Below are 24252 nucleotides of genomic sequence, written 5' to 3'. Positions count from 1 at the left end.
ATTTCGGGCATGGCTAGCTTCCATAGTGTGTACAAGATCAGGAATGAATTCACCGTCGTATGGCTAACCGGCGATTACTAGCGATTCTGGCTTCATGCGGGCGCGTTGCAGCCTACAATCCGAACTAAGGACGGGTTTTTGGAGTTAGCTCACCCTCGTGAGGAAATTATTGTACCATTCTAATGGGTTTTTTTTATAAATAATTTTTTAATTTTAAAATTTGGAGAAAAAATAGAGAAAAAAAAATATATAAAATATTAACCATCCACCGTATTACAATTTAAGTTATTTATAAATTTAAAAAATGTCGGATAGATATCTAAACTTTTAATTTCAGGCATCATTGTTTCATTAGACTTTCGCCCATTGTGAAAAATTTCTCATTGTTGCTTCCCGTAGGAATCTAGACCGTGTGCTCCAGTCCCAGTGTGACTTGATCATTTTCTCATACCAGTTACTGATTATTGCCTTGGTAAGCTATTGACTCACCAACTAGCTAATCAGACGCAAGCCCCTGTTCGGGTGGATTCCTCCTTTTGCTTCTCAACGTACGAGGTATTAGTAGTTGTTGTCCCCCTTCCAAGGGCAGGTTCTTATGCGTTACTCACCCGTCTGCTACTTGAGACACCACGTTTCGTCCGACTTGCATGTGTTAAGCATGGTGAATTTAGTTCGAGTTTGTCAAGAAAGGGCGGAGAGATGGGCCTAGTCCATGAGTCTTGAGCCCAATTTCCTTTGCTTCTCGTCCACCTCAAGCATGGGCCATGGCGAGAGCGGGTCCAGGAAATCAATCCAGAAGGGAAAGGGAAGGAATCGAATCAATTTGATTTTGTTGTACCGCCATTTTCATCTCTGCTCACTGCTCTGCTTCACAGTGTATGCTTAATGGCCATGGCCGGCAACGACCTATTCTCTTCTTTGATTTCAGACATTAAGTCATACTCTGGCAAAGACCCTCTGCTTCCATGGCTCCGGTATGCCCTCAACAAATCACACTCCCATTTCTCTGCTTCTTCTTTGTCTCTCACACCTTATTCCTTGCCATTTTCTTGCAGAGGGATTCGGAAAATGAAAGACTCGTTGCCTACTCACGTTTTGAACGATAAGCTTCCTCGATTCTTGCAGAAATGCACCGAGAAATTCGAGTCCGATCGGCGTTATAGAGACGATTTGCGGTATCTTCGCGTTTGGTTGCAGTTGGTAACTTGTTAATTCATCTCGTTTTTTTTTTTCTTTTTTCTTTTTCACTTCCTTTCGGAGTTTGTATCTTTGAATTATTATTATTATTTTCATCATATCAATGAGATTTTTCTTTTTTTTTTTTTTGAAAAATAGTGTAGTTAGAGTTTGATGTTTATAGCTTATAATGGTTGATTATGGGATTCAAACCTGATAATCAGATGGACTATGTGGATGATCCAAGAGCGCTCTTGAAAACCATGGAAGAGAAACGGATTGGGAGTAAATCTTCTTTGTTCTACCAAGCATACGCCCTGTACTATGAGAAGCTTAAGAAGTTTGATGATGCTGAGAAAATGTACCACTTAGGAGTGCAGAAGTAAGTTTTTTATTTGGAAGTTTGAATTCATTTTTATTTCATGTCTTGTTCCTCTATACGCTATGTGTGGCTTTATATTATGATTAATATGATTAATATGTATAGTTTTGTGCTATTGTCTCCTGTTCTGTGAACCAAATTCAAATCTGTGTCTATTGAGAATTGATGATTTAGAGATGCGTGATTGAGACAGAATAGTAAATGGATTGTGTGTGGTTTTGTCAGAGAATTGGAGGCAGTTGAGAATGACATCTAGTGTGAGATTTCACGTCTATTGGAGAGGGAAACGAAACATTTTTTTATAAGGGTGTGAAAACTTCTTCCTACCATATGTGTCTTAAAACCATAAGGCTGACGGCGATATGTAATAGGTCAAAACGGACAGTATGTGCTAGCGGCAGTGGGCTTAGGCCGTTACAAATGGTATCAAAACCAGGCATCGGGCGGTGTGCCAGCAAAGACGTTGGGCCTTCAAAAGAGGTGGATTATGAGATTCCACATCGGTTGGAGAAGGGAACGAAACATTCCTTATAAGGGTGTGGAAACCTCTCCCTAGCAGACTCGTTTTAAAACCGTGAGACTGATGGCGATACGTAACAAGCCAAAGCGGACAATATCCGTTAGCGATGGGCTTGAATTGTTACATCTAGTCATATGCTTTTTCTCGAAATTTTTCAATGGAAGTTTAAAAGACTAAATATTTTTGTGCTTTTATCTTTCTTCAAAACATTATGATAACACCTTATGATTCAATAATCTTAGTATTTTAGTTTCATTATCCGTGCCCATGCCCATTGCGAAAATCGAATCCCTTGGAAGAAAAGAAAGCCGGGACAATTCGTCAACTTGGATAGCCTTGGCTAAGGGCAATACTAGTTGATAGTCTCGAGAGGAAATCATCTGAAACAAGGTAGAGACTAAATCTGTTAAATCAATGAGGCTTAACTGAGACAGAAGAATTCATATAGGCATATCTGTTCTCTCTCTTTTTTATTTGTGTAGTAGTTTTAACTTTCCAGTTTTCACAAGGATATTAAATTTGGGTTACACGTGTTACTCATGGCCTATTAAAAGTAGAAGGCCATTAGAAGTAGAAGATACTCTGTTGGGATCTTCACGGACAAAAAAAGATTGCAATCGATTTGATAATGATCCTGTGACATTGCTTCTTTGGTCCGAACTCAGGAATCCCTTAGATATGATACAAAATGGATCTTGTTCTATCGTTGATAAGAGATTTCTCTATAAACAATATGAATTGGAGTTTGAAGAAGGGGAAGGAGAAGGGGTCCTCGACCCGCAATAGATAGAAGAGGATTTTTTCAATCACATAGTTTGGGCTCCTAGAATACGGCTCCCTTGGGCTTTCTATTTGATTATATCGAAAGGTCCAATGAATCAGATTTTCTCTATTGAGCTAGGTCATTTCAAGGCAAACCGATCCATTCTCAGAATGAGCTTTTAAGTAAATACGTTCATGATTTGCTTTTCAAAATTATCATTGTTCTCAACCTTTTGCCTTTTCCTTTGGGGATAAGATTATTCTATTTTGTGAATTCTACCCACATTATTACATTTTATCATTCTCATGGCTGACTTCTGTAATTTTTGTAGTTAACTTTTATATCTGCATCAATATCATTAAATCTTGTATTGAAGTACCTGCTATTAGTGTCAAGAAGTTAAGATGGAAAAACATGTTTTGGTTGTTGTACAGGCTTGCTGAACCTATTGATGAATTACAAAGGTCATATGAGCAGTTTCTTCGTCGCATGAAAAAACACAATTATAAGAAAGTCCAGGTGAGCTTTTGTAAATATGCACTCTACTTTCTGTCTCTTGTTGGGAAAATTCAGTTAGCTTTCTAAGGAACAACAGACATCCTGCAGCATCAGCATGGAAAAACTTCAAGGAGGCATCTGTCTGACAAAATCACTTCTAATCAAGGTGATGCCGTGGTGAACAATAATGAGGATCAAAACAAAGGAATTTTTCAGAATGGGACTGAGAAGATGCCTCAAGATTCAGCAGCTGAATCCAGGATGCTTAAGAGCGACGACACGGTCGTTGCGAAATTTGTAGATAATGCTATTTATGGGAAATCTGTAGCAGAAGATGCTTGTCACCACGGTTTGGTGGAACCAACTGTGAATATGAAAGAGGCAATGAATGCAATAAATAGTATGTTTTCTGAACCAATAGAGATGGCTCCTGTAGGTAGGAGATCACATAGAAGCCATTCCAAGAAAGATTGCAACTTAAATGGTGGGTTTGAGGTGTTTGTTGACGAGAATCTTGATAAGAAACCTGAACTAGAAAAGCAGATGCCACAGCACGGTAGTATGACCGAACCATGCCAGCTCGAACAACCGCCTTTGATGATTTTTGTGGACGATGAAGCGGGTGGCGAGCTTGGCAACACAAGTTATGAAAAGGATGGATCAAAGTTGAGCGAATCACGATATGTCGTAGGAAGTTCTATGGCATCGGCATCACGTTCAAAAGCGTTCGTGTTTCATTGTGTGGACAATCCTGACAATGTCGATGACGACGATTCTGATGTACAAGATCCTATTGAAGCGAAGTTCAGAGAAGATACAGTTGTTTGTAGGTTTGTTGGTACTGCCATTTCAAATGAGCCAGAGGTGGAAAACATTTGTCACCATGGCTTGGTAGAGCCAACAGTTAACCTGAAAGAAGCCATGGACGATATCAACAACATGTTTGGAAAGCCCATAGAATTTGTTAGGAGTAGGAGATCCAAGAAGCATGAAAATCCACCAGAAGTGCAGAATGATTTTGGTGGGTTCTCAATACTTGTTGATGATGATCTAGAGCAGCCTGCACAGGCTCAGCCACCAGTAAAGTCATCAAGAAAACCAAGAGACTGTGATTTGTTTGAGCCAACAGTGTTTACTAAAGAGGCCATGGATGATATCAACAAAATGTTTGGAATGCCTCTTGATTAGTAGTCAACCACGGGCTATGTTTCTGCTTGGAATGTCAGCTTCTGATTGAGATGTGCTTCTAATGTGTACTGTAATTTTGAATATGTAGATTTTGATTCTGGTTGATTTCCCATCACTTGCTTGTCTATCATGAAATCTTGAATAGGAATGATTCCAAATTTCAAGATTTTATAAGAAGGAAATGTTGAGAATTGTTGGGAGAGGAGTCCTACCTCGGCTAATTAAGGGATTGATCAAGACCTTACGCGCGCAGTGGAATATGTAGTTTTTGATGAAGCTGAGCTGATTGCCTCATTGACATGGGTTTTGCTGGGCAGTTGCATAAAATCCTTACACAACTGAGTGAGAATGGTCAGACCTTGCTTTTTTTTATTTTATTTTATTTTAGTGCGACCTTAGGTAGTGTTCTTGCAGAGTTTGTGAACCCCAGCTTGTGTGCGCCGCCTTGATTTAGACACTAAGATTTGCCCCGACTTTCATCTCCTTTGGATTATTTGGGTTTCTTTTCCTAATGTAAAATGTTCATAGTGAGTAGGAAAAGCTTGTTGTTGGACTCTTTTTACCAATTGGGTGTTTGTGTTAAAAAAAATTCTCAAATTTATTCCAAGTTTTTTATAGATTTATTCCAAGAATCTATAATTCTTTGATTCTCAGAAGTGGCGTGATTTTTGTTTGATGTCTCAGGAGTCTCTTTTTTAAAAAAATTCTCACTTTTTTCAATTGATTATTATAATATTTAGATATGGACTTATCAACACGTATTGCACAACCGGGAACCAAGCTTCTTTATGGAATTTCACATCAATCGAACTACCCTCCCATTCCTTAAATGCATTTCGAACAAACTTCACGGCAGTCCAACGCGAAGCTTCCGTAAGCACTCCAACATGGTAGTGCAGTCTATTATAATATTTAGATATGGACGGCCTAATAATAATCATTCCGATAATAGTTTGATAAAAAACAGAAAGTTAATAACATGTTAAGAATGAAAAACAAAAGTGGAATCGTAAAAAAAAAAAGTGTAATCTAAAGTCCAATTTTCAATAAAATCTTAACTTATTACGACTCTCTCGGGGAACACGAATAAGTAATGGGGAACACGAAGGTGAAGCCATGAACACTGTTGGTAATATACTTCTTCCTTTATCCTCCCATCATGAGTTAATCGTGAAAATTCATTGATATTGTTTTAGTATTTCAACATATATGTAAAAGGGGTAAAGAAAAAGGATGAGGAGAAACCCTTTGCTGCCTTTTAGTTTGCTCATTTGTCTACTAAACGTGGGGCAGGAATAAGCATTCAGTGGCTAATAATGTTCATGTGCGCCCTGAAGCTAAAAATGTAGAGCAAATTCAGAAAGAACCACAGAAGAAAGCAAATTAAAATCAATACATGAACAACAAACCGACAAGAGGTAAGAGATTTGGTCAAAAGGGAAACAGAGGAAGAGGCTTGTTTGACAGATTTCCATCTTTTTCCCAATACTTTGATTGTTTTTGAGGTCTCTTAACAGTGAAGATTTTCTCTCTCCCTTCAATGAAATGAAAATGTGAAAAGAAATGGTGAGAACACAAACCCAACTTCTAACATCTAAATGGTTTCATAGAAGGCTGAATACTTTTACTCCCGAAGCTACTACCACGACTCGACCAACCGATTAAACCTTCCAAAAAAACAAGGGACCAACATTAGAATTTCGACCTTCTCTCCAACCAACTCGTTTCATCTGAGTTCAACTGCTGAGTCAAGACATTACTCAACAAGTTCATGGTTTATACACAAAATAAATGAACTTGGATTATTGCCTACCTCCACCACCTCTATAGTAAAAAAGCATCTCCATAAGAAATCCCATCTCCTAGAAGAAAAATCCATCACTCTCATCCCTTATTCCCATTGCATAAAAGCCTACTCTTGTGTTATTGAACATGTGAAAGATTTACAATCATTCTCGTTCTCTTTCCTATTAAACAAACAAAACAATACTCAATCAATGCAATATTCGCTTATTTCCATTCAAGAGGATGTAAAGATATCTATGCAAAGATAACTAACAACCTAATAAGAAGTATAAAAGGAAAAATTTTCCAACCAAATCCGACGTCAATCCGAACCAACAACCTGGTCCTTTAACTCATCGATCTTAGCAGCCAATTCATCTCTACTTTCCTGAAAGGTCGAAAACAAGAGAAATTTGCTCATTTATCACACATTTGGAGGAAATGCAGGATCTCAAAACAAACCAATTTAAGCAACTACCTTCAATAACAAATAGCGAGCTGTGAACCATACTGTGTAACCAAGCCCCACAACTTCCAACAGCTTAGGAACCTAGATTACAAGACTTAACGGTTAAAAATTCATATGAAAAATAACTTTACCAATGGACCCCCTAAAATTGCAGTTCTAAGGAAATACAAACTCTTACAGAGATTAATGTAAGAACTACTCACCACTGGGATGGAATCAATAGCACCAACAATGGCTGAAACCAACCAAAGGCCCAAAAAAGCACCAGAACCATATAGGATAAGATTGTATACATCAACAGACTCGAACTGCAAGCAAAAGTAATCGCAACCGAAAATGAAAACCTCAGTACATTTAAGACACAATATGAGAAACTTGTTCCTCAGAGGCACATTATATGAATCTATCAGAAACCCTCAGAGCACATTAAGACATAATTCATGCAAATAGGGAAAAATCAACAAAACAAAAGTTTCAAATTTTGAAGATAAAGAAATTCAACGATAAAAAACCAATAAGTGAAGTTAGGTTGCTCGATTAACCGCTCAGGTCGACAACGACATAATTGTCGACCTATCATGTAGCACTGGTATATGCTATCAAGTTTGATGATATCATCACTGCAACTAACTCTGAAAAAGTTGAAGGCAAAAACCCAAAACATTTCTATTTATTAAAAAAATGGCAGAAGCCATCCAAAAATTGTAATAAAAGAAAACCCCGATTACTCAAGTAATGACACACACATACACAATTGTCAAAGATACAAAAGGCGTTGAACAGTGGGATCTAGCCATAGCCTAAGCCACGGGAAGATATTGGAAGCAACTAAATAAACAACCAACATATTCAAAAACCAAGTAGCTTTGAAGTTGAATCATTCTGTTGTTGAATTTTTTAAAAAAAATAGGAGCCGGCTTTAAGCATTTTACTTACGGATTTAACACATTTATATTGAAAAAAAATTCATGATAAATTACAATTCACATGGCTTCAATATAAGCCCTTACTTGAAGACCGTTCCATAAATCGAACGCCTGTTCTTGCGCACCCTCAACTGGTTCTTCTGATGACGCCATTTCGTCGGATGGGAGCTTCTCAGGAGGAGAATCTTCCAAGATTATCGCACCATCCCGTTCTTCAGTAATGAATGGTCGATAACCATTTGAATCATCGGAGGCTGCTGCTCTTGGCAACGAAACAGAAAAAGGACGACATCCTAGGAACGAATGGAGAAAAAGAAAACTCTTCAAAATTCACATGGATGTAACATTCCCCCAACATCCAAACGAAATTGCTAATCAGCTCATCGTTATACCAGAAGAATCGATAAAGAACAGTGCGGACAAAGCAAAGAAAAGCATAAAGCAATCAATCAAGAAAATAAAAAACAACAAACGACACACAGAAATTCAACTAAAAAGTAGAGAACACCACAATATAACCTAAGGGAATGTTTTGAATGGCACACTGAGAATGTAATGAATGGAGAACATACGGAAGTGAAGGCTACGAGTAGAGCGGGAGACTATGGCGATTCTGAGAGGAAGAGAGTGCCTCGGACGGAGCTGCGGGTTTCCGGCGAGAACAGTAGAGAAAAGTGGTAGGTTAGAAATGGGTCGGGATGCAGAGAGCTCCATGGCCATGGCGGGAGAGAGGAATCGGTGAAGCGGTGGAGCGTAGGAGTAGGGCTGAATGGACCGATTAAAACCCTATATAGCGTCCCAGCCCAGATTCTTGTCTTTGGCCCACCTTTTATTTTTTGAATTTCCATTGAATTTTTTAATTTTTGAATTTCCATTGAATTTTTTAATTTCCAAATATGGTCTTTGGAGGGTTATTATTTTTCTAGAATAAGGTGTCATATTAAATTCAATTTAATTTGGTGCCAATTTATTTAATTGCTAAATTCATGTTTCAAAACTATTCTTTCACGTGATAATTCAACACGGCATTGATCGGCGTATAGTTATATAGTATAATTTAATAGATAAATGCAGAAGTTTAAGTTTCTGACCTAAATATAAATATAAATATAAATTTAGAAAATTTACACTTTTACACTACGTAAGTTCAGGTTGGATATCATTTTGTCACTAAATTTTTAAAATATCATTACTACATATATACACAAGGATCAACCAAGTATTGTATGTTGTCGTGTTGTCTCTTTTCTCAAGAGAGCGAGAAAGCCAACGATAGGGCAATGTAGGCAACGTGTTCGATGGACTTTTCAAGCACATCATACGGCTAGATATACAACATTCAAGAGTGCAAGCAATAATAAACTGATTCTTTGTTAGATAAACTAAATCAAAACATGATTGACTCACAAATCTATATGTTTTTGTATTAAAAATCAGCCTCTTCATAATTTGCATTGCTGCAAGAACAATAAAATGATGCAAGAACTTGGATTCTTTCTCCTCCATGTACCCTTTATTAATCAATGAATCATCTCAAGTACTAATGTGCTGCTATACACTTGACAATTTCTCACTGCATTATTTATTTTACCAAAACCATTGGCATAAATTAATAAAAAAAACAAAGAAACTGAAGCTACCTGCCTGCTTGCCTGCTCCCTCGGTTTCTCTTGCATATAAATTGAATGAAGATGATGATGATGATGATGATTACATAAAATCTGGTTGACCTGTTGAAGTTAGACATCGATGCCACATTCGGCTATTGGGGTCCAACATCCTGGCATACGAAATCACTTCTGGAATGGGAAGATACACGTAGTGTGTGTTGCAGATTCCTACTGTGATGCCGCTGTATCCTGCAAACGCGCCGTGGACCTGTAATCGAGGAAGAATTAGTGGAAGAAACCCCCTGAAGAACCTGGAGGGAGGAGAGAATAGGGACTCACTGCATTCTGGCCCAATACGGTGCACAAAATCCCATCAGATGCATTTGCACGGCATGCACGGATCATATATGTTGGATCAATGTACTTCACGTCAACTGGAACACTAATCTCCTTGAAGTATTTCTTCATCTGCAAGAAGAGGCCAAAAAAATGGTAAGATATGTTAATGCACCAGCAGAATAATCCAGATCAAGTTTCCAAATGCACAACAAACATCCTCGATCGGCTACCATGCCTTGAATAGCTTACTACTAGCTACTTAGCTACTAAGGTCGGAAGCAAACTCACTGTTGACGAGGGGAAGGAGAAAGAACCAAACAGACACTTATTTACCGAGATAGTTCAACCTGAACCTTTACATGAGAGTCAATGAATTAGCTGCTTTATCGAGTGAAAGAAGAAAAGAGAAATGCTAAACAATTCTAAGGTAGTTCATAGGGTTACTCAAATTTGATTAATTTCTTTGTTTCTAGGGGAGCGAAGCCGAGGTGAAGGAAGAACCACCTAGTTCAGTTTTAAAACATAAAATTTCAAGCAGCAAAATGCCGTACAGCTCCCCAAGTATTATGTACCAACGTAAGAAGTAAGCAGGGGATCATAGATTCTCTCAAAAAGCACGATGATTAATCTACATGGAAGTAAATTTACAAACCTCTTGTTGAATATATACGCCAATATCACCTAGTATAATGTTCCCAGATGCATCGGTGGCATTTGTTTTTTGTACCAAATTCTGCAGTTAACGCAAAGCATCAGTATTTCACTCTAATCATTTATGATAAACATAGTAAAAAAAAAAATTAAAAGATTCATAAAAATAACAATACCGAGTACCTGCCCTGCTCCCTCAGCCACACAGACTACAGCAGACCCCTTTGTCTCTATGAGATATTTCAAATGGCGTAGAACACCATGGGGCCCATGTAGTTGGAAAGGAACCTAAGAACCATTGGTGATATCAGTATGGCATCAAGTAAATAGAAACTAAATGTTACATTGATATTTTGACTCATACCTCAGGGATCAAGCATACATCAATCTGCCCACTAGCAAGTGCTGCTTGCATTGCTATAAAACCACTGCTGCGACCCATCAATTTCACAATCCCAACTCCATGATAAGCACTATGTGCCTACACCGATTTTTAAACATAATTATGACGACTTCCAGAATGAGGAAGGAAAGTTGCACATGAACACGGCAGTATTGATTCAGCAATAGAAAGCACGTTACCTCAATGTAGGCAGAGTTTATTGCTCGTTGGGCTTCTTCAACAGCAGTATCAAAACCAAAAGTTTTATCCATCAATAAGATGTCATTGTCTATAGTTTTTGGAACGCCAACCACGGCCACCTTTAAACGTCTTTTTCGACACTAAACAAAAAATAAAATATTCAACAAAGTCAGAAATGGTGTTGCTTTTTCTATTAAGAAGCAGAGATGTCTCATTACAATCAAAGACCAAATAATAATAATAATAGGAACAAAAAGTATCATACTCTCGCTAAATGAAAATCCACACTTTATTAAAGTGGAGTGAAGACTGAAGAAAGATCAGAGTGATTCTAATTAAATTCATGTAGCTTTAGAATTGGTTCTGCAATATCATACAATGCCTATTGGATTCATGTTCTCGAAGAACGATAGATTCCAGTATATGACACGCTTGTGAGGTGAGCTTGAAGTATTGGAAAAACATATAGAGTGAGAGCATTCCAAAATACTGCAAATTTGCGTTGTAAACTCAATTTATCACTAATTTTTCTAGCGTAATTTAGATGCAAAACATAGAAATCAAACTTAACAATAGATCATGAAAAAGAAGGCAATATTAGTACAACAACAAAATTCACAAATGTACTCACTGCACATCAGGAGAAACTAGTATACAAAATTGTCAAGTTAGAGAGGCTATGACCTACCTCGTTGTGTATCACATTAGCCCCCGCATGTGTGCCATTTCCACCCAAAACAAAAAGCAAATCAATTCCCCTTTCCTGAAACACGGACAGTATGTGAATGATTTTCAAATGGTCTACTCCCAAAAAAACTCTACATTATCGAACTAAGAGAGTCTGTTTCAGACCTGCAAGCTGTCAACAATTTCGTCAATGGTAGGACCTCCACGCGAAACTCCTAACAAACTTCCACCAGAAAGATGAATGTTCTGAACCACCTTTCTGGACAACTAGGAATGAACGCCACCAAAAAGTCAATTAAACAGCTTCAGCTAAGGCAACTCTTTCAACCACATTGTCGTGTGAGAAGCAGCACTGTTATAAGACATGTGGTTCTACAGAAAATATAATTCTATGCATGCCAAAGAGCAACCTACCGGCATTTCTGTCAGTTCTTTGTCAGAGAATCCGCGATATCCAAATGGAATCCCAACTATCTTCTTCACACCATAAATTTCAAGTGTGATTACAATCTGTATAAGAATGCATATTCTCTGAGAACGTAGAAAAAAAATGCTGAAAACCTCTTCCAAAACAAGCATACAAATAAAATCTAGAGTGCATATCCTTTTAGAAATAATTGACGCAATAACATCTAAAAATGAAATCTGCTTAAGTTCATGAAATAAAAAAATAAAATAAAATAACTTTTGCAACGGAAGTCGAAAGTAAAATAATGATATAATGAAAATAACCTGTCTGATAACATCATTAAGGCCAGGACAGAGACCTCCACAAGTCACAATTGCTGCTTTCACTGCTTCTGGTTTAAAATATATTTTCTCTCGAGGCCCAGCACGATGAACCCTATAAATTAGAATTGTTATATTATGCATGGATGTAATTAAGAATCAAAATGCATTAGTTACTTTGAGAAAGAAAATACGCAAGAAATTCTTTTCCAAATTTGTGAAGCCCTATGATCCCTTTGACAAGCTAAATAACCCATAGTGTCTTAGCAATCTTTCTTTTCTTTCCCTGATTTCCTTCTTTTTTTATTAAATAAGTGGCCATACTGCCAAGTGATTTCCCCTCTTAGCCATAGTTTCAGTTCACCCCATAATTGAACTTCAAGCAGTCTTTTAAGGTTCTAGAAAATTAACAATCGCTTCAACAGTTCTGGAAAAAGGTTAGTATTAAAACTTTCAGCTCAATTATACCAATGCAGGCATGGCCTACAATCGCTAATGGCTATAAATTGAATAGATTTTACCATTGTTCTACCCATGTACAATTGGGGTCAATGCACTCAGCACCGGCAGACCTACGTGATGAGTAATTTATGACCTGGGCAGTGCACAATAAAACCAAACTTATGAGTACATTCACTAAATTTCTCAAAAACAATAACAAAACTGCATGTCATTATAATATAGATGAGAAATTTTCAAGTTACCCAGATTAGAAAGTGAAAACAGGCCTCAAGAACAAGTTCTAGTATCACACGTAGCAAACAAAAATTCAGAGCCTACATGTCAGGGAGTGTTTGGAATATATCTTAAATGATCATCCAATAGCTTAAGTTTCGTTACTATTCATAACATAATGAATGATCAGGAAGAATATGGCAGAAACTAAAGTGAAAAGAAAATGGAAATAGTTCGCGAATTAAGGAAAAACCTTCAATACGGTGTTGAAATAAATGATGACCAACCAATCAACTTCCAAAATGTTTTCACCATAACAGTGACAGAAAATATACCTTGAGAAGTACACGATCATTATTGTTTACGTATCCATGCCACTCTTCATCTGACGGATAACCTCCAGCAAAGGCATCCGAAACCGGTGGTGACCTGCAATTCCAATCCATACAAACACACATAGTAAATATCGACATTCATACCAAACAAACAAACAAAAGGAATCATGTAACCAGAAACTAAAGGAAAAAAGAGAACAACACCTCATCTTGAGGCAAAAAGTGGAAGGAATAGGAACAGCATCTCCGAAAACGTCAGTAATGTGAGGGAGACTGAAGCGCTTTTCGAAGTCCGCCTGGTACTTCATTTTCCAATCAGGATCACTAAAATCAATCGCTGTATTCTTGCGTTCATCCTTAACATCAACAGAGGCACAGATTCTTCCAAAAAGCTTCCTCGAACTCAGACTCAAAAACTTATCACCATTAAAACCGAACAGTCCATTGGAACAGTGCGATACCTGGTGATGAAACCCGAGTTTGGGACCGATCGCGTGCGAGATAGAACCCATCAAACGGCGATCGGTTCGAACAATGGAGGAACAACGTCCAGTATGAGGAACAGAGGATTGAAGAACTGGCGACAATGAGAATTGTTTCTCCAGAGCTACAGTACGGACGGAGACGAACGTCCAGTCCGATACGAACTTCGAACAAAAGTGGTGGCCGTCTGGTTTTCCCGTTTTGACTTGACGACCATGCTCCATATTAACCCTTCTTTTCCACCTTATATTACAATATTGCCATTCACCTTCTATTATTAGCATTTAATTTGGTGTAATTCGATTAGACTTTTGCGAAAAAAATGGCGATGAAAATCTAAAAAATAAAATAAAATAAAATATATTTTGTATTTATTAACATATTTTAATTGAAAAATGAATTGAATCTATAATCTCGAATATTATATTTTTAAATATAATTATGAATTTTTAATTTTTTAACTTTAAAATATGATGAAATTTGTATAATGCATAAAATCTTCAAAAATAATTATAAATAACATGTCTATCAAATACATATTAATTAAAATTAAAAATAAAAAGATAAAACACTGATTTTTTTTAGATTTAGAGTTTGTTTATATTTGGTTTTAAGTTTATGATTGAGATAGAAATTTTTAAATGAGTTATTATTTTTTTATTAATTTGATCTTAAATTTAAATATACTCGATTAGTTTAAACATATACGATCGACCAATAAATTAAAGGTTCAAATTTTTCGACTTCAAATGATGTTGAGCTAATAGAATAATCGATGGTCTCTGTACTTTTTAATTTTATAATAATTTAATATATATAGTAAAAAATATTTGATAATTTTTATTATATAAATAAATAAAATAAAATACATAAAAGCAATGGAAATAATAATAGTACAAAAACAAATCAATGATTAGGGTATTATTGGAGTCAATGGGCTTGCATGTATCATAATTAAGTGAAATGAATCAATCTTTTTGGGAATTTGTCCAATAAAATATTAAAAAGTGTCAGAAACAATGTTGTCCACATAATAAATGTCCACAACTCTGACAACTTCAATGGATGTTATAATTTTTGTTATTCCTATTCATTCGAGCCTAGCACTTATCTCGATCGTCCATGTAAATTATGCGTTTTAGCGTCATCTATTTTTGGAGTTAATTGATTTGGCAGATTTGCAATTCAAAGTATAATTTTTTTTTTTAGTTCAACGTTTGTAGATGTGATAATCGAAGTATCGACCTTTTAGGTAATAGTTGATACATTTATCAGTTAAATTATGTTTGAATTGATGATAATATGTTAAAAAAAATGCTCGTTGTGGTAGTTTTTTTCACGAAATATATATAACGTATAGTTTTTTTCCTATTGGTAGAGAAGAATTTCATACCGGGTGAAAATTAATATATATTCTAAATATTTATATTATTGTAATATTTTGAAATTAAACATTGCAGATGTGGTAAGTATCTAGAATAATTAGTAAATTACAACCATGTAGAACCCTAATTGGTAAAATGCTACTGTTTTTTGGTTGTTTTCCTTAAATGCCACACAAAATTGTCTTTAAACTAAAATTTTTCTATTGTAATTAAAATATTCTTAAAGTGACCGCTGGTATTTATTTACCTTACATGGCAACGTTGAAATATATTAATATGTTTCAAATGAATTTACCTTAAACTTCAGGTTGAAATATGTTAATATGTTTCAAATGAAATTATATTAATTGAAATATGTTATGAAATTATATTAATAGAGAATATTATTATTCAAATGTTATAGGATAATGTGTTTAATTTGTAAACTTTTAATTTTTTTTTTTTATATCTAAGATTAAATGATTATGTATGGTGTATAAAGAAAAGTTTTTAAAATATTAAAAAAAAAATTAAACAACCCAACACCGAACACTCCAACTCGAAAATAGAGGATTCGATTGAGTTGAAAACAATTTCGGGTTGGATTGGGTTCAAAAAATTTCATCAACTCAATCCAACTCGACTCATCTACACCCGCTCTTTAACGTTCTTTATTATTGAGCCATCTAAATAAATAGAAAAGGAATGGATCTTATATTTATATATATATATATATATATATATATATATATATATATATAAACCCCAAATACAAAGGTAGATAAACAGGATGAGATATTACTCTCATTTGGTGGTGAAGAACACGAAAGGGACCAGACACCATTTGTACACACAAACTAAACACGAACATTTTTATCAAAGGAAAAGCACCATACCAGAGCATTTAGCAGAAGCTTCATCTCGCCTTCCGCTTTAGAAATTTGGCCCAGCTGCGAGTATCTCATCTGTCAGCTTGTTATCCTTCCCAATCTTGTAGTTGGTAAATGTCTCAAAGTTCTTCTTGAACAACCCTCCCAGCTGAAGCAACGTATCCTTGTACGCCTTCTTGTCCGACCACTGCATACACAACATCCCGTATACATTACCAACTCGAAGCAACTCGAAATGGATTCTTTTGGCTCGTTTCGATTGAGAAAGGCCAACTTACAGTGTTAATGGGATCCAAGATTTCTGAAGGCACTCCGTCGATCTCAATGGGAATTTCGAGCCCGAATACTTCGGTTCTCTTGTATGTTGCGTTTAAAAGCTGGCCAGAGTGAATTGCGTCGATGATCTTCCTTGTGTATGGTAGCTTGATGCGGTTCCCTTGGCCATACCTGTTGGATGAAATATATGTATAGGTTTTTTCTTTTTTTCTTTAGAGAATGTATTTAATGTGTCGAGTACTGATGCGTACCTTCCACCAGACCAACCAGTGTTGACGAGCCATCCGGTGGCGCCATGCTTCTGCATCTTCTCAGCTAACATGGCTGCGTATTTAGTTGGATGTAGCATTATAAAAGCAGCCCCGAAACAAGCCGAGAACGTTGCCTGTGGCTCTTTGATACCGTCTTCTGTGCCTGCCACCTATTCACAAACGAGTATTCGACCAGGTGTTTAGCTTAATGTTTCCATTCTACACACAAGACATTACTCTTATTATAAGAAGGTTGGAGTATGTATTTACCAGTGCAGTGTAACCACTGATGAAATGATACATGGTCTGTGCTAGGCTCAGCTTGCTCACCGGTGGAAGCACCCCAAATGCATCACAGGCCAATAAAATCACATTCTTTGGGTGCGGGCCAACACATGGTATTTTTGCATTTGGAATGTATTCAATGGGGTAAGCTGCCCTTGTGTTCTCTGCAACAAGATAATCGAACTCGTAAGGAAGAACCCGAGTTTAGTATGTAATTTATAGCAATGTAAGTCTCATAAAACCTTTTGAAGTGTTTTTGTACCTGTGACTGATTTGTCGGTATAATCAACTTCTCGGGTATGTTCATCAAACACCACGTTTTCGAGCACTGCCAACAACCCATGAAATTCGTCATCTCATCCCAATGCAATCAGTACGAAAAATTAGCCAAATCAAACAAAGAACAGGATGATAGAAACATTACCAGTTCCAAATATGATGGCATTCCAAATGTCTGGCTCCTTTTCTCTCACGAGATCAATGCATTTGGCATAGCAACCTCCTTCAATATTCGACACACCATTATCACTCCAACAATGTTCATCATCCCCAATCAGATACCTATTATGATCGGTCGACAATGTCGTCTTTCCAGTACCTAATAACGCAAAACCAACGAGTACTGAGGACCTCAAAATCACAGACAGAACACAATTATGCAATAACCATTAAGATTAAGATAAAACAAATAAGAGTTAAGGATGGATAGGGTAAGAGGGCACATATTGTTATGTCGGGTTTAGGAGCCATTCTGATTTGGCTCCAATGATACTATACCTGAGAGTCCAAAGAAGAGGGCAACATCTCCATCTTTTCCCATGTTGCAGCCAGAATGTAAGGAGAGGATTTGACGCTTAGGCATCAGATAATGCATAACACTGAATAAACCTTTCTTCATTTCCCCGGCGTATTGAGTGCCGAGGATGACCATTTCCCTCCTAGAAAGATTAATATCTATGCTAGTAGAGGATGTCATGTAGTGAGTGTAACGATTACACGGGAATTGCCCAGCATTGTAAATAGTGAAGTCCGGAGTACCGAAATTCTCCAGCTCTTCAGGAGAGGGTCGGATACACCTGTCACCGACCCAGTTATCGAATTGTACACTAAGCTAATACACCGTTGTACATATTTTTTACGGCTTATTCATCCATGATAATGTAACATATGAACGTTAAGGAGACTTACTGGGAGGCTTAGGCTTAGGGCCTTTGTGGAAGGGACAAGTGATGGAACATATACTGCTGATAAAGATTGAGTGTTTAGTAATTTCACTTACATGTTGTGCATAAACAGTGAATGGTAGGCTCTTGCAGAGACGATACGAACTTTGATTCTGTTCTCCGGGTCCCAATTCAAGAACTGGTCATTCACAAACACCTGCAAATCACAGTGTTACTTCAGAAGCAATAATGAAATTGAACATAATAAAAAGACAGCCAGCATTCAAAATGGCAGCTGCGAGGACAAAAAGATGAACTGCAGTCATAATGAATAGCTCATCAAAGATTATGGTAGCAACAGCTAGCAGATATTGTTGTTTTTAGTCGGTCCATTTTGGACTTTCACTCAAAGTTTTTAAAATGCATCTACTAGGGAAAGATTTTTACATCCTTATAAATCATGTTTCATTCTCCCCCAACTAATACGAGATCTCACAATCCACCTCTTCAAGCCCAGGGTCTTTGTTAACACTCGTTCCCCTCTTCAATCAATATGGTATATCACAATTCTTTATAAGGACGTGGAGACGTCTCCCTAACATACGCGCCCCCAACTAATATGAAATCTCACAATCCACCTCTCCAGGCTCAGGGTCTTTGATAACACTTGTTCCCCTCTTCAATTAATGTGGTATCTCACAATTCTTTATAAGGACATGGAGACGTCTCCCTAACATACGCGCACTTTAAAACCTTGAAGGAAAGCACGAAAGAAAAAATCTAAACAAGACAATATATACTAGTAATGGGCTTGAGCCATTACAAGAGTAATAAGTCGATTTGTATGTTAATATCATTTTGACTTTAGGGTTTCGAAGAAACATTCATCAAAGCCGAGAAAAAATAGAACACCAATGAACATAAAAATAAAAAGTAACCTTGTCCAATGAGTTGAGGTAATCAACAGCCCTTTCTCTGTTAACCATGAAAGTATGCTCGTCCATTTCAATGTTCGGGGAACCCCTAAAAGCAAATAATCCGTTAACGTGAAAGGGAAAGAACCCAAATAGTAGTAAACAGATGAAGAAGAAGACGGCAGATCGAAACTCACTTTCCCCACCAAAGATCATCCTCGGTGGTTTCATCTCTGACAACTCTTTTATCTCTCGGAGATCGGCCGGTTTTCGCACCAGAAAGAGTCGCCAACGCACCGGTCGACGTGATAAATGACCCTTTCTCATACTTTATCGCCTGCTCGTAAAGTTCTGCACACAGTAAAAGCGCAAAGATATTTAGCTTCCCCTTGGTTCGTTCCTGTCGACTTTTAAAAAAGGCAACAAATATATTTAAGTGAAGAAACGTCTCAAGCACAAGTTCCAGATTCCAAACTGGGCCCAGAAAATATGGGCAGACTGATAAACGAATGGCCCTTGAAATAGACGAAACCATCTGATCTGCCCTTAAATAGAATGAAAATTGAAAGCGACGGAGAAACGGACAAAAAAAGAAAACGAACCTGCTGGGGAGAGATTGTAAAGAACATGGGTGAACTTCAGGGAGCTGTCGCTAACGCTTATTGTCGGCGCATGGTAGTGGTGGTGTACCGCATGGCCTTTGGCGGTTTCTGATTTCCTCGCCGGATCCCCTTTCACCAATTTTGGTCCGGTTTCTCTTGTCAATGATGCCAATGAAGCGCTGCTCAAACAAATATTGCATATTACAAATCAAAATAACAAGAAACCCCCGCACAAATTAATCCGTCTTTGATCGGTTCACCCGACCCGATTATGCTTAAACAATTAATCAATTCAAAATAAATATTAATTAAGCGTCGTTTTCGAAGAATTTGAAAATGGGAGGGATGATTGGTTGTTGCGACATGTGTCAGTCGAGTACGTGAAAGCAAGAACCTGATGGATTGAAGTTGCTGCTTCTGCCGCTCCTCTTCAGAGAGCGGAGAGAAGGCTCCTTCAGTGCCTTTAATGGGAGTAGTTGGGGCCGATTTCTTCCTCTGCAGCGAGTGCAGTTCATCAATGGTCTGCGCCTTAACAGGCGGCGCACTATCGTCGTGACAGATCCCGTTCTTCTGCGTCTGAATTTTCGACAGACCGTTTCTCGCCGATCCATGCTTCGCGAAACTGAACTCTGCGTTCCCGTTTGCCGCCATTTCTCCTCAACCTGATCAAACAAAATTCACTAAGAACACAAAAGCAAAAAAGAATCGCCAAATCATAAACAACTATCATTTGTTCTTATTTTAACAGATTCATTGATTGATCGATAGATCGATCGATTACCAAACCAACTCAAACAACTCATTATATTTCAATATTCAATATTCAAATTCCTCCATCTTAGAAGTCAGTTTAAGTTCATTCTCATTTCTCATGGTTTCAACGTCAAACGGAATCTCTGTTCGGTGTATCCATAATCCAGCAGTAACAGAGAACTCACAGAATACAAAAGATCAAAGAGATATCGATGAACCAGAAAGCTCGAGAACCGAAAATGTCGAAGAAAGAAAGAAGAAGCGAGAAGCTAATTCTGGAGCAAAAGACAATGGGAGAAGAGAGCGATGGATTCAACCATCAAACCAGGGAGAGATCGAAGAGAAGAAGTAACACGAAATCGAATCGGATGTGAAGAACGAAGTTCATGAGGCTGCCTTTTAAAGGCTTCACGAGGAGCCGTAGCTAACCAGAGCTTAACCAAACCATGGTTAGTTTCTATCACCGAATTTCCATAAGTGGAAGTTCCGACGGCTCATCACACGAGAAGCTAAAGGGTAGAACAGGAAATCATGGAATCTAATGCCATGCCGGTCTCTTGCATCTCGCGGCTATTAATCAACGCCGATAAATTCCTCTATATCTCTTCCCCATCCATACAATATATCGCTCTACATATATTTTATCTTTTGGTCCTTCAATTTATAATTAATCACATTTTGACCCTTAATTTTATAATTATTTAATTTTGGTAGCTCTCTTAAATTTTAATTAATTATAATAAAAAGTAATTTGATAACCATTTTTATTAAAACATAAATAAAAATTTAATATAATTTTTTTCTTCTTCTTTTTCCTTTTATCACCTCTCTCTCTCTACAAAAGTTTTATCTTTGGTCCTTTAATTTAAATTATTAGCATTTTGCTCCTTAATTTTATAATTATTTTAATTTTGGTAGCCCTCATAAATTTTTAATTAATGACAATAAAATTTAATATGATAATTATTGGATGATAAAAGTCACATCGAATTTACGGAATGATCATGAGGTTATAAGTGAGGCATTTTGAGAAGCCCAAAGCTCAAAGTGAACAATATCATACCATTGTGGAGAGTCGTGTTCGTCTAACATGGTATCAGAATCATGCCCTAAACTTAATCGTGCCAAAGACTTCAAAGGAGTCGAGCCTCGATTAAAGGGAGGTACACTTTGTTCGAGGGGAGGTGTTGGATGATGAAAGTCTCACATCAGCTAGTTTAGAGAATGATCATGGGAGGTGTTGGATGATAAAAGTCTCACATCGGCTAATTTAGGGAATGATCATGGATTTATAATTGGTATTCCACCGCTCAAAGTGAACAATATAATACCATTGTGGGGAGTTGTTCATCTAACAATAACCATTTTTATTATTAAAAAAAATGTTTAATTATTCTCTCTCTCACTCATCAATCACGTAGCATTCTTACAAACGCCGTAGCCTATCTACTGTCACCTGTTGTCGTCTCCTCTCTCGAGAGAGCCAACGATCGGACAATACAAACAACATGTTCGTTGGATTTTCCAAGCACATCATACAATTCATGCATGCATGTATGTATATATATATTATATACAAAATTTAATCTTTAAATAATTTTTTTAAAAAATAAATTTATAGTCGTTGACTAACAATAACTATTTATTAAATTTTGTATGAACATATATTTTGGTTCATTTGTAATATTCTAAATCTTGTGTCAATCTTGTACGGATGTTCATAAAATTTTTGTCATTTTCTCTCTCTTTTAAAATATATTATTATTTATTTATTTGAAAAATATAGGCACACGACATCTATCCTATCTTATCCCATTAAGTTGAGTATATATTTTAAATTAGATGTCTAATAAGTCCATAAATATTTAAAATATAATTTATTATATCTTAAAATTAATATTAAATTTATGAAGTATTAAACATTTTTTAAAATTAAGAAATATATTAAATTTAGTCGCGTAATAAGGTTTTTTATTTTTTGATTTCATATTTGTTCCCTTTCGATTTTCTTCGCTATAATATTTAAATTTCTAAAATAAAAATAGGTAAATTATTTTCTCGAGCTTTGAAAATTCGACTTAATTTAATAATAATAATAATAAAGCAAAGGTGGGAGAGAGAATTTGAAAATATTTGATCAATGTATTTAATTTTCACTAACATAATGATATTTATATATATATATATATACATATATATATAACCATACATATTTTATTAATATTTTTGTAGCACTTTAGTAAAATTGAGAATTGTGGTATCTATTTAAATTAATTTTTTTTAATGTCCATTGTAACTTAGTTTTAAAATTTTGTATTAGTTGTCACAATCGCACTTTGATAGCAGCGGGACTTGCGATTGTGCGGCACTCACTTCCCAACCACAAGTGAATTAAGCCTATTCATTTTTGAGTCGCCTACGATTAAGCAATGTATACTCGAGCCTCTGGCCCCGATTAAAGGAGAAAGTTTTAGAAAATGGGGGCACAGAGATTTCGAAAGAGAGTTTTGAAAGCAAGATTTGAGAAATTGAAATTGGCGTTATATGAAAATGTAAGCAAAAGGCAACAACAACGGCTTACTGCATATGACTATCGAGTAGGGAGCAGAATTCTAGTTTAAATGGATAATGAAAAAATAGAGAGAAAATTTTATCCATTAACTCGACGGAACAAAAATAGAGATTATATTTCTTATCTCGTTTTCACCCGGCTTCATTATTGTAAAAAAACTATGTTGAATATTGAAATTTGAGCTTCTATAAGTTTTTTAAAATATTATATTATATTTTGTTTATAAAATATGGTTAAATTTATTTTCACATTTTCAATAGAAAATATACTTAAAAAAATTAAAAAATAAAACATCTATTCTTTTAATATATATATATATATATATATATATATATATATATATATATATATATATATATATATATATATATAAATATAGGAAAATATACATAAAGAAATAGATCTTGTTGATGAAAGTTCCACATCGGCCAATTTAGAGAATGATCATGAGTTTATAATAAAATAATATTATTTCCATTGGTACGAGACTTTTTGGGAAACTCAAAACAAAGTCACGAAACCTTATGCTCAAAGTGAACAATATCATACCACGAGAGTCGTGTTCATCTAACATAATATCAGAGCCAATAGAATCCTCAAATGTCGAACAAAGAACCCCAAAAGAAAAGTAGTCGAGCCTCGATTAAGGGGAGGTGTACTTTGTTCGAGAGGAGGTATTGAATGAAAGTCCCCGATCGACTAATTTATATTATGCTCAAAGTAGACAATATCATACCATTGTGGAGAATCGTGTTTATCTAACAGATCTAGAGGAAGCATCCTCATTTCGTGAATTACGGATCCCTGTTTAATAAATATTTGATTGAATTATAGGTGATTAAAGGCGTATTTTATTATTAAATAATTTTAAACGATCATAAATTAAATATATATAATTTTGATGTGATGAAATCCACAAACAGCCAAATTCAAAATGCAATTTATTTTTTTAGTGTTTTCCACGTTAGGTTTTGACTTTTTTTTTTTTTTTTTTCTTTTTTTAGAAAAGACTTTTAATTGGAATTAATATTTTAGCGATTTGTCTTTCAATAAATAATTATATCGTTTACTTCTTATTACAGAGACGTCATGGAAATACATTTTGAAGCATATCTTTGATTTATTTATTTATTATTATTATTATTTTTTAATTATTCATTCTCCACTTTCCAATTTTTTGTTTTCAAATGTTTTGTTATTTAGCTATTTGACTAAAATAATTACCATATAGTTTTTTTTTTTTTTTTTTTTTTTTCAAAATAAACCCGTCATCGAGCATAGGAACCAAATCACGAACAATTGAGTTGCACCCGTAACAAATCACGTAGCGAATCAACAAAAGACTTGAGTTACATCGGTTGACAAGAAGAAGCAGAACAAGTC

General features: G+C 35.9%; 4 protein-coding genes and 1 non-coding gene across 10 annotated transcripts; 1 reads left to right on the top strand and 4 right to left on the bottom strand.

The window, feature by feature from the left end:
* Positions 1-815: 815 nt before the first annotated feature.
* Positions 816-5082, top strand: LOC111809814 (Mad3/BUB1 homology region 1). The gene is made up of 5 exons (XM_023696249.2): positions 816-974; positions 1056-1200; positions 1401-1558; positions 3276-3360; positions 3448-5082. Exons 1-5 carry the CDS (start codon positions 886-888, stop codon positions 4525-4527), a joined length of 1557 nt encoding a protein of 518 aa, XP_023552017.2. The 5' UTR covers positions 816-885; the 3' UTR covers positions 4528-5082.
* Positions 5083-5761: 679 nt separating this feature from the next.
* On the bottom strand, positions 5762-8480 carry LOC111809736 (protein CURVATURE THYLAKOID 1D, chloroplastic). 5 transcript variants are annotated; one of them, XM_023696137.2, is made up of 6 exons: positions 8280-8480; positions 7792-8000; positions 6985-7089; positions 6791-6862; positions 6624-6700; positions 5762-6194 (listed from the first exon to the last, which is right to left on the bottom strand). In XM_023696137.2, the coding sequence occupies exons 1-5, from the start codon at positions 8425-8427 to the stop codon at positions 6635-6637; spliced, it is 600 nt and encodes a 199-aa protein (XP_023551905.2). In that variant the 5' UTR covers positions 8428-8480; the 3' UTR covers positions 5762-6194; positions 6624-6634. The 5 variants fall into 5 exon arrangements, with proteins under 5 accessions (XP_023551905.2, XP_086973580.1, XP_086973581.1 ...); XM_087117454.1 differs by having other exon boundaries at positions 5762-6062; XM_087117455.1 differs by having other exon boundaries at positions 5762-5864.
* On the bottom strand, positions 7311-7407 carry LOC111810970 (small nucleolar RNA snoR128). The gene has a single exon (XR_002817485.2). It is a non-coding gene; the product is annotated as a small nucleolar RNA snoR128 (small nucleolar RNA).
* A 701-nt stretch (positions 8481-9181) lies between the features above and the next one.
* On the bottom strand, positions 9182-14004 carry LOC111809801 (ATP-dependent 6-phosphofructokinase 5, chloroplastic). 2 transcript variants are annotated; one of them, XM_023696231.2, is made up of 13 exons: positions 13521-14001; positions 13317-13410; positions 12828-12901; positions 12310-12421; positions 11992-12087; positions 11743-11844; positions 11579-11653; positions 10890-11030; positions 10672-10788; positions 10491-10595; positions 10309-10389; positions 9657-9785; positions 9182-9585 (listed from the first exon to the last, which is right to left on the bottom strand). In XM_023696231.2, exons 1-13 carry the CDS (start codon positions 13826-13828, stop codon positions 9418-9420), a joined length of 1602 nt encoding a protein of 533 aa, XP_023551999.1. In that variant the 5' UTR covers positions 13829-14001; the 3' UTR covers positions 9182-9417. The 2 variants fall into 2 exon arrangements, with proteins under 2 accessions (XP_023551999.1, XP_086973578.1); XM_087117452.1 differs by lacking the exon at positions 9182-9585 and having other exon boundaries at positions 10484-10595; positions 13521-14004.
* A 1718-nt stretch (positions 14005-15722) lies between these two features.
* LOC111810304 (phosphoenolpyruvate carboxykinase (ATP) 1) lies at positions 15723-20663 on the bottom strand. Its single transcript, XM_023696996.2, has 13 exons — positions 20483-20663; positions 19939-20206; positions 19545-19723; positions 19140-19293; positions 18967-19051; positions 18145-18245; positions 17643-17941; positions 17290-17463; positions 17128-17193; positions 16851-17029; positions 16581-16750; positions 16332-16500; positions 15723-16240 (listed from the first exon to the last, which is right to left on the bottom strand). Exons 2-13 carry the CDS (start codon positions 20193-20195, stop codon positions 16097-16099), a joined length of 1977 nt encoding a protein of 658 aa, XP_023552764.1. The 5' UTR covers positions 20196-20206; positions 20483-20663; the 3' UTR covers positions 15723-16096.
* Between the last annotated feature and the right edge of the window lie 3589 nt (positions 20664-24252).

Source organism: Cucurbita pepo, chromosome 14 (genome assembly GCF_057944985.1).
Source record: "Cucurbita pepo subsp. pepo isolate OVF chromosome 14, ASM5794498v1, whole genome shotgun sequence".
Classification (NCBI taxonomy): Eukaryota; Viridiplantae; Streptophyta; class Magnoliopsida; order Cucurbitales; family Cucurbitaceae; genus Cucurbita; species Cucurbita pepo.
Note: the sequence above shows the minus strand (reverse complement) of the source record. Positions and strands in the feature narration are given on the sequence as shown.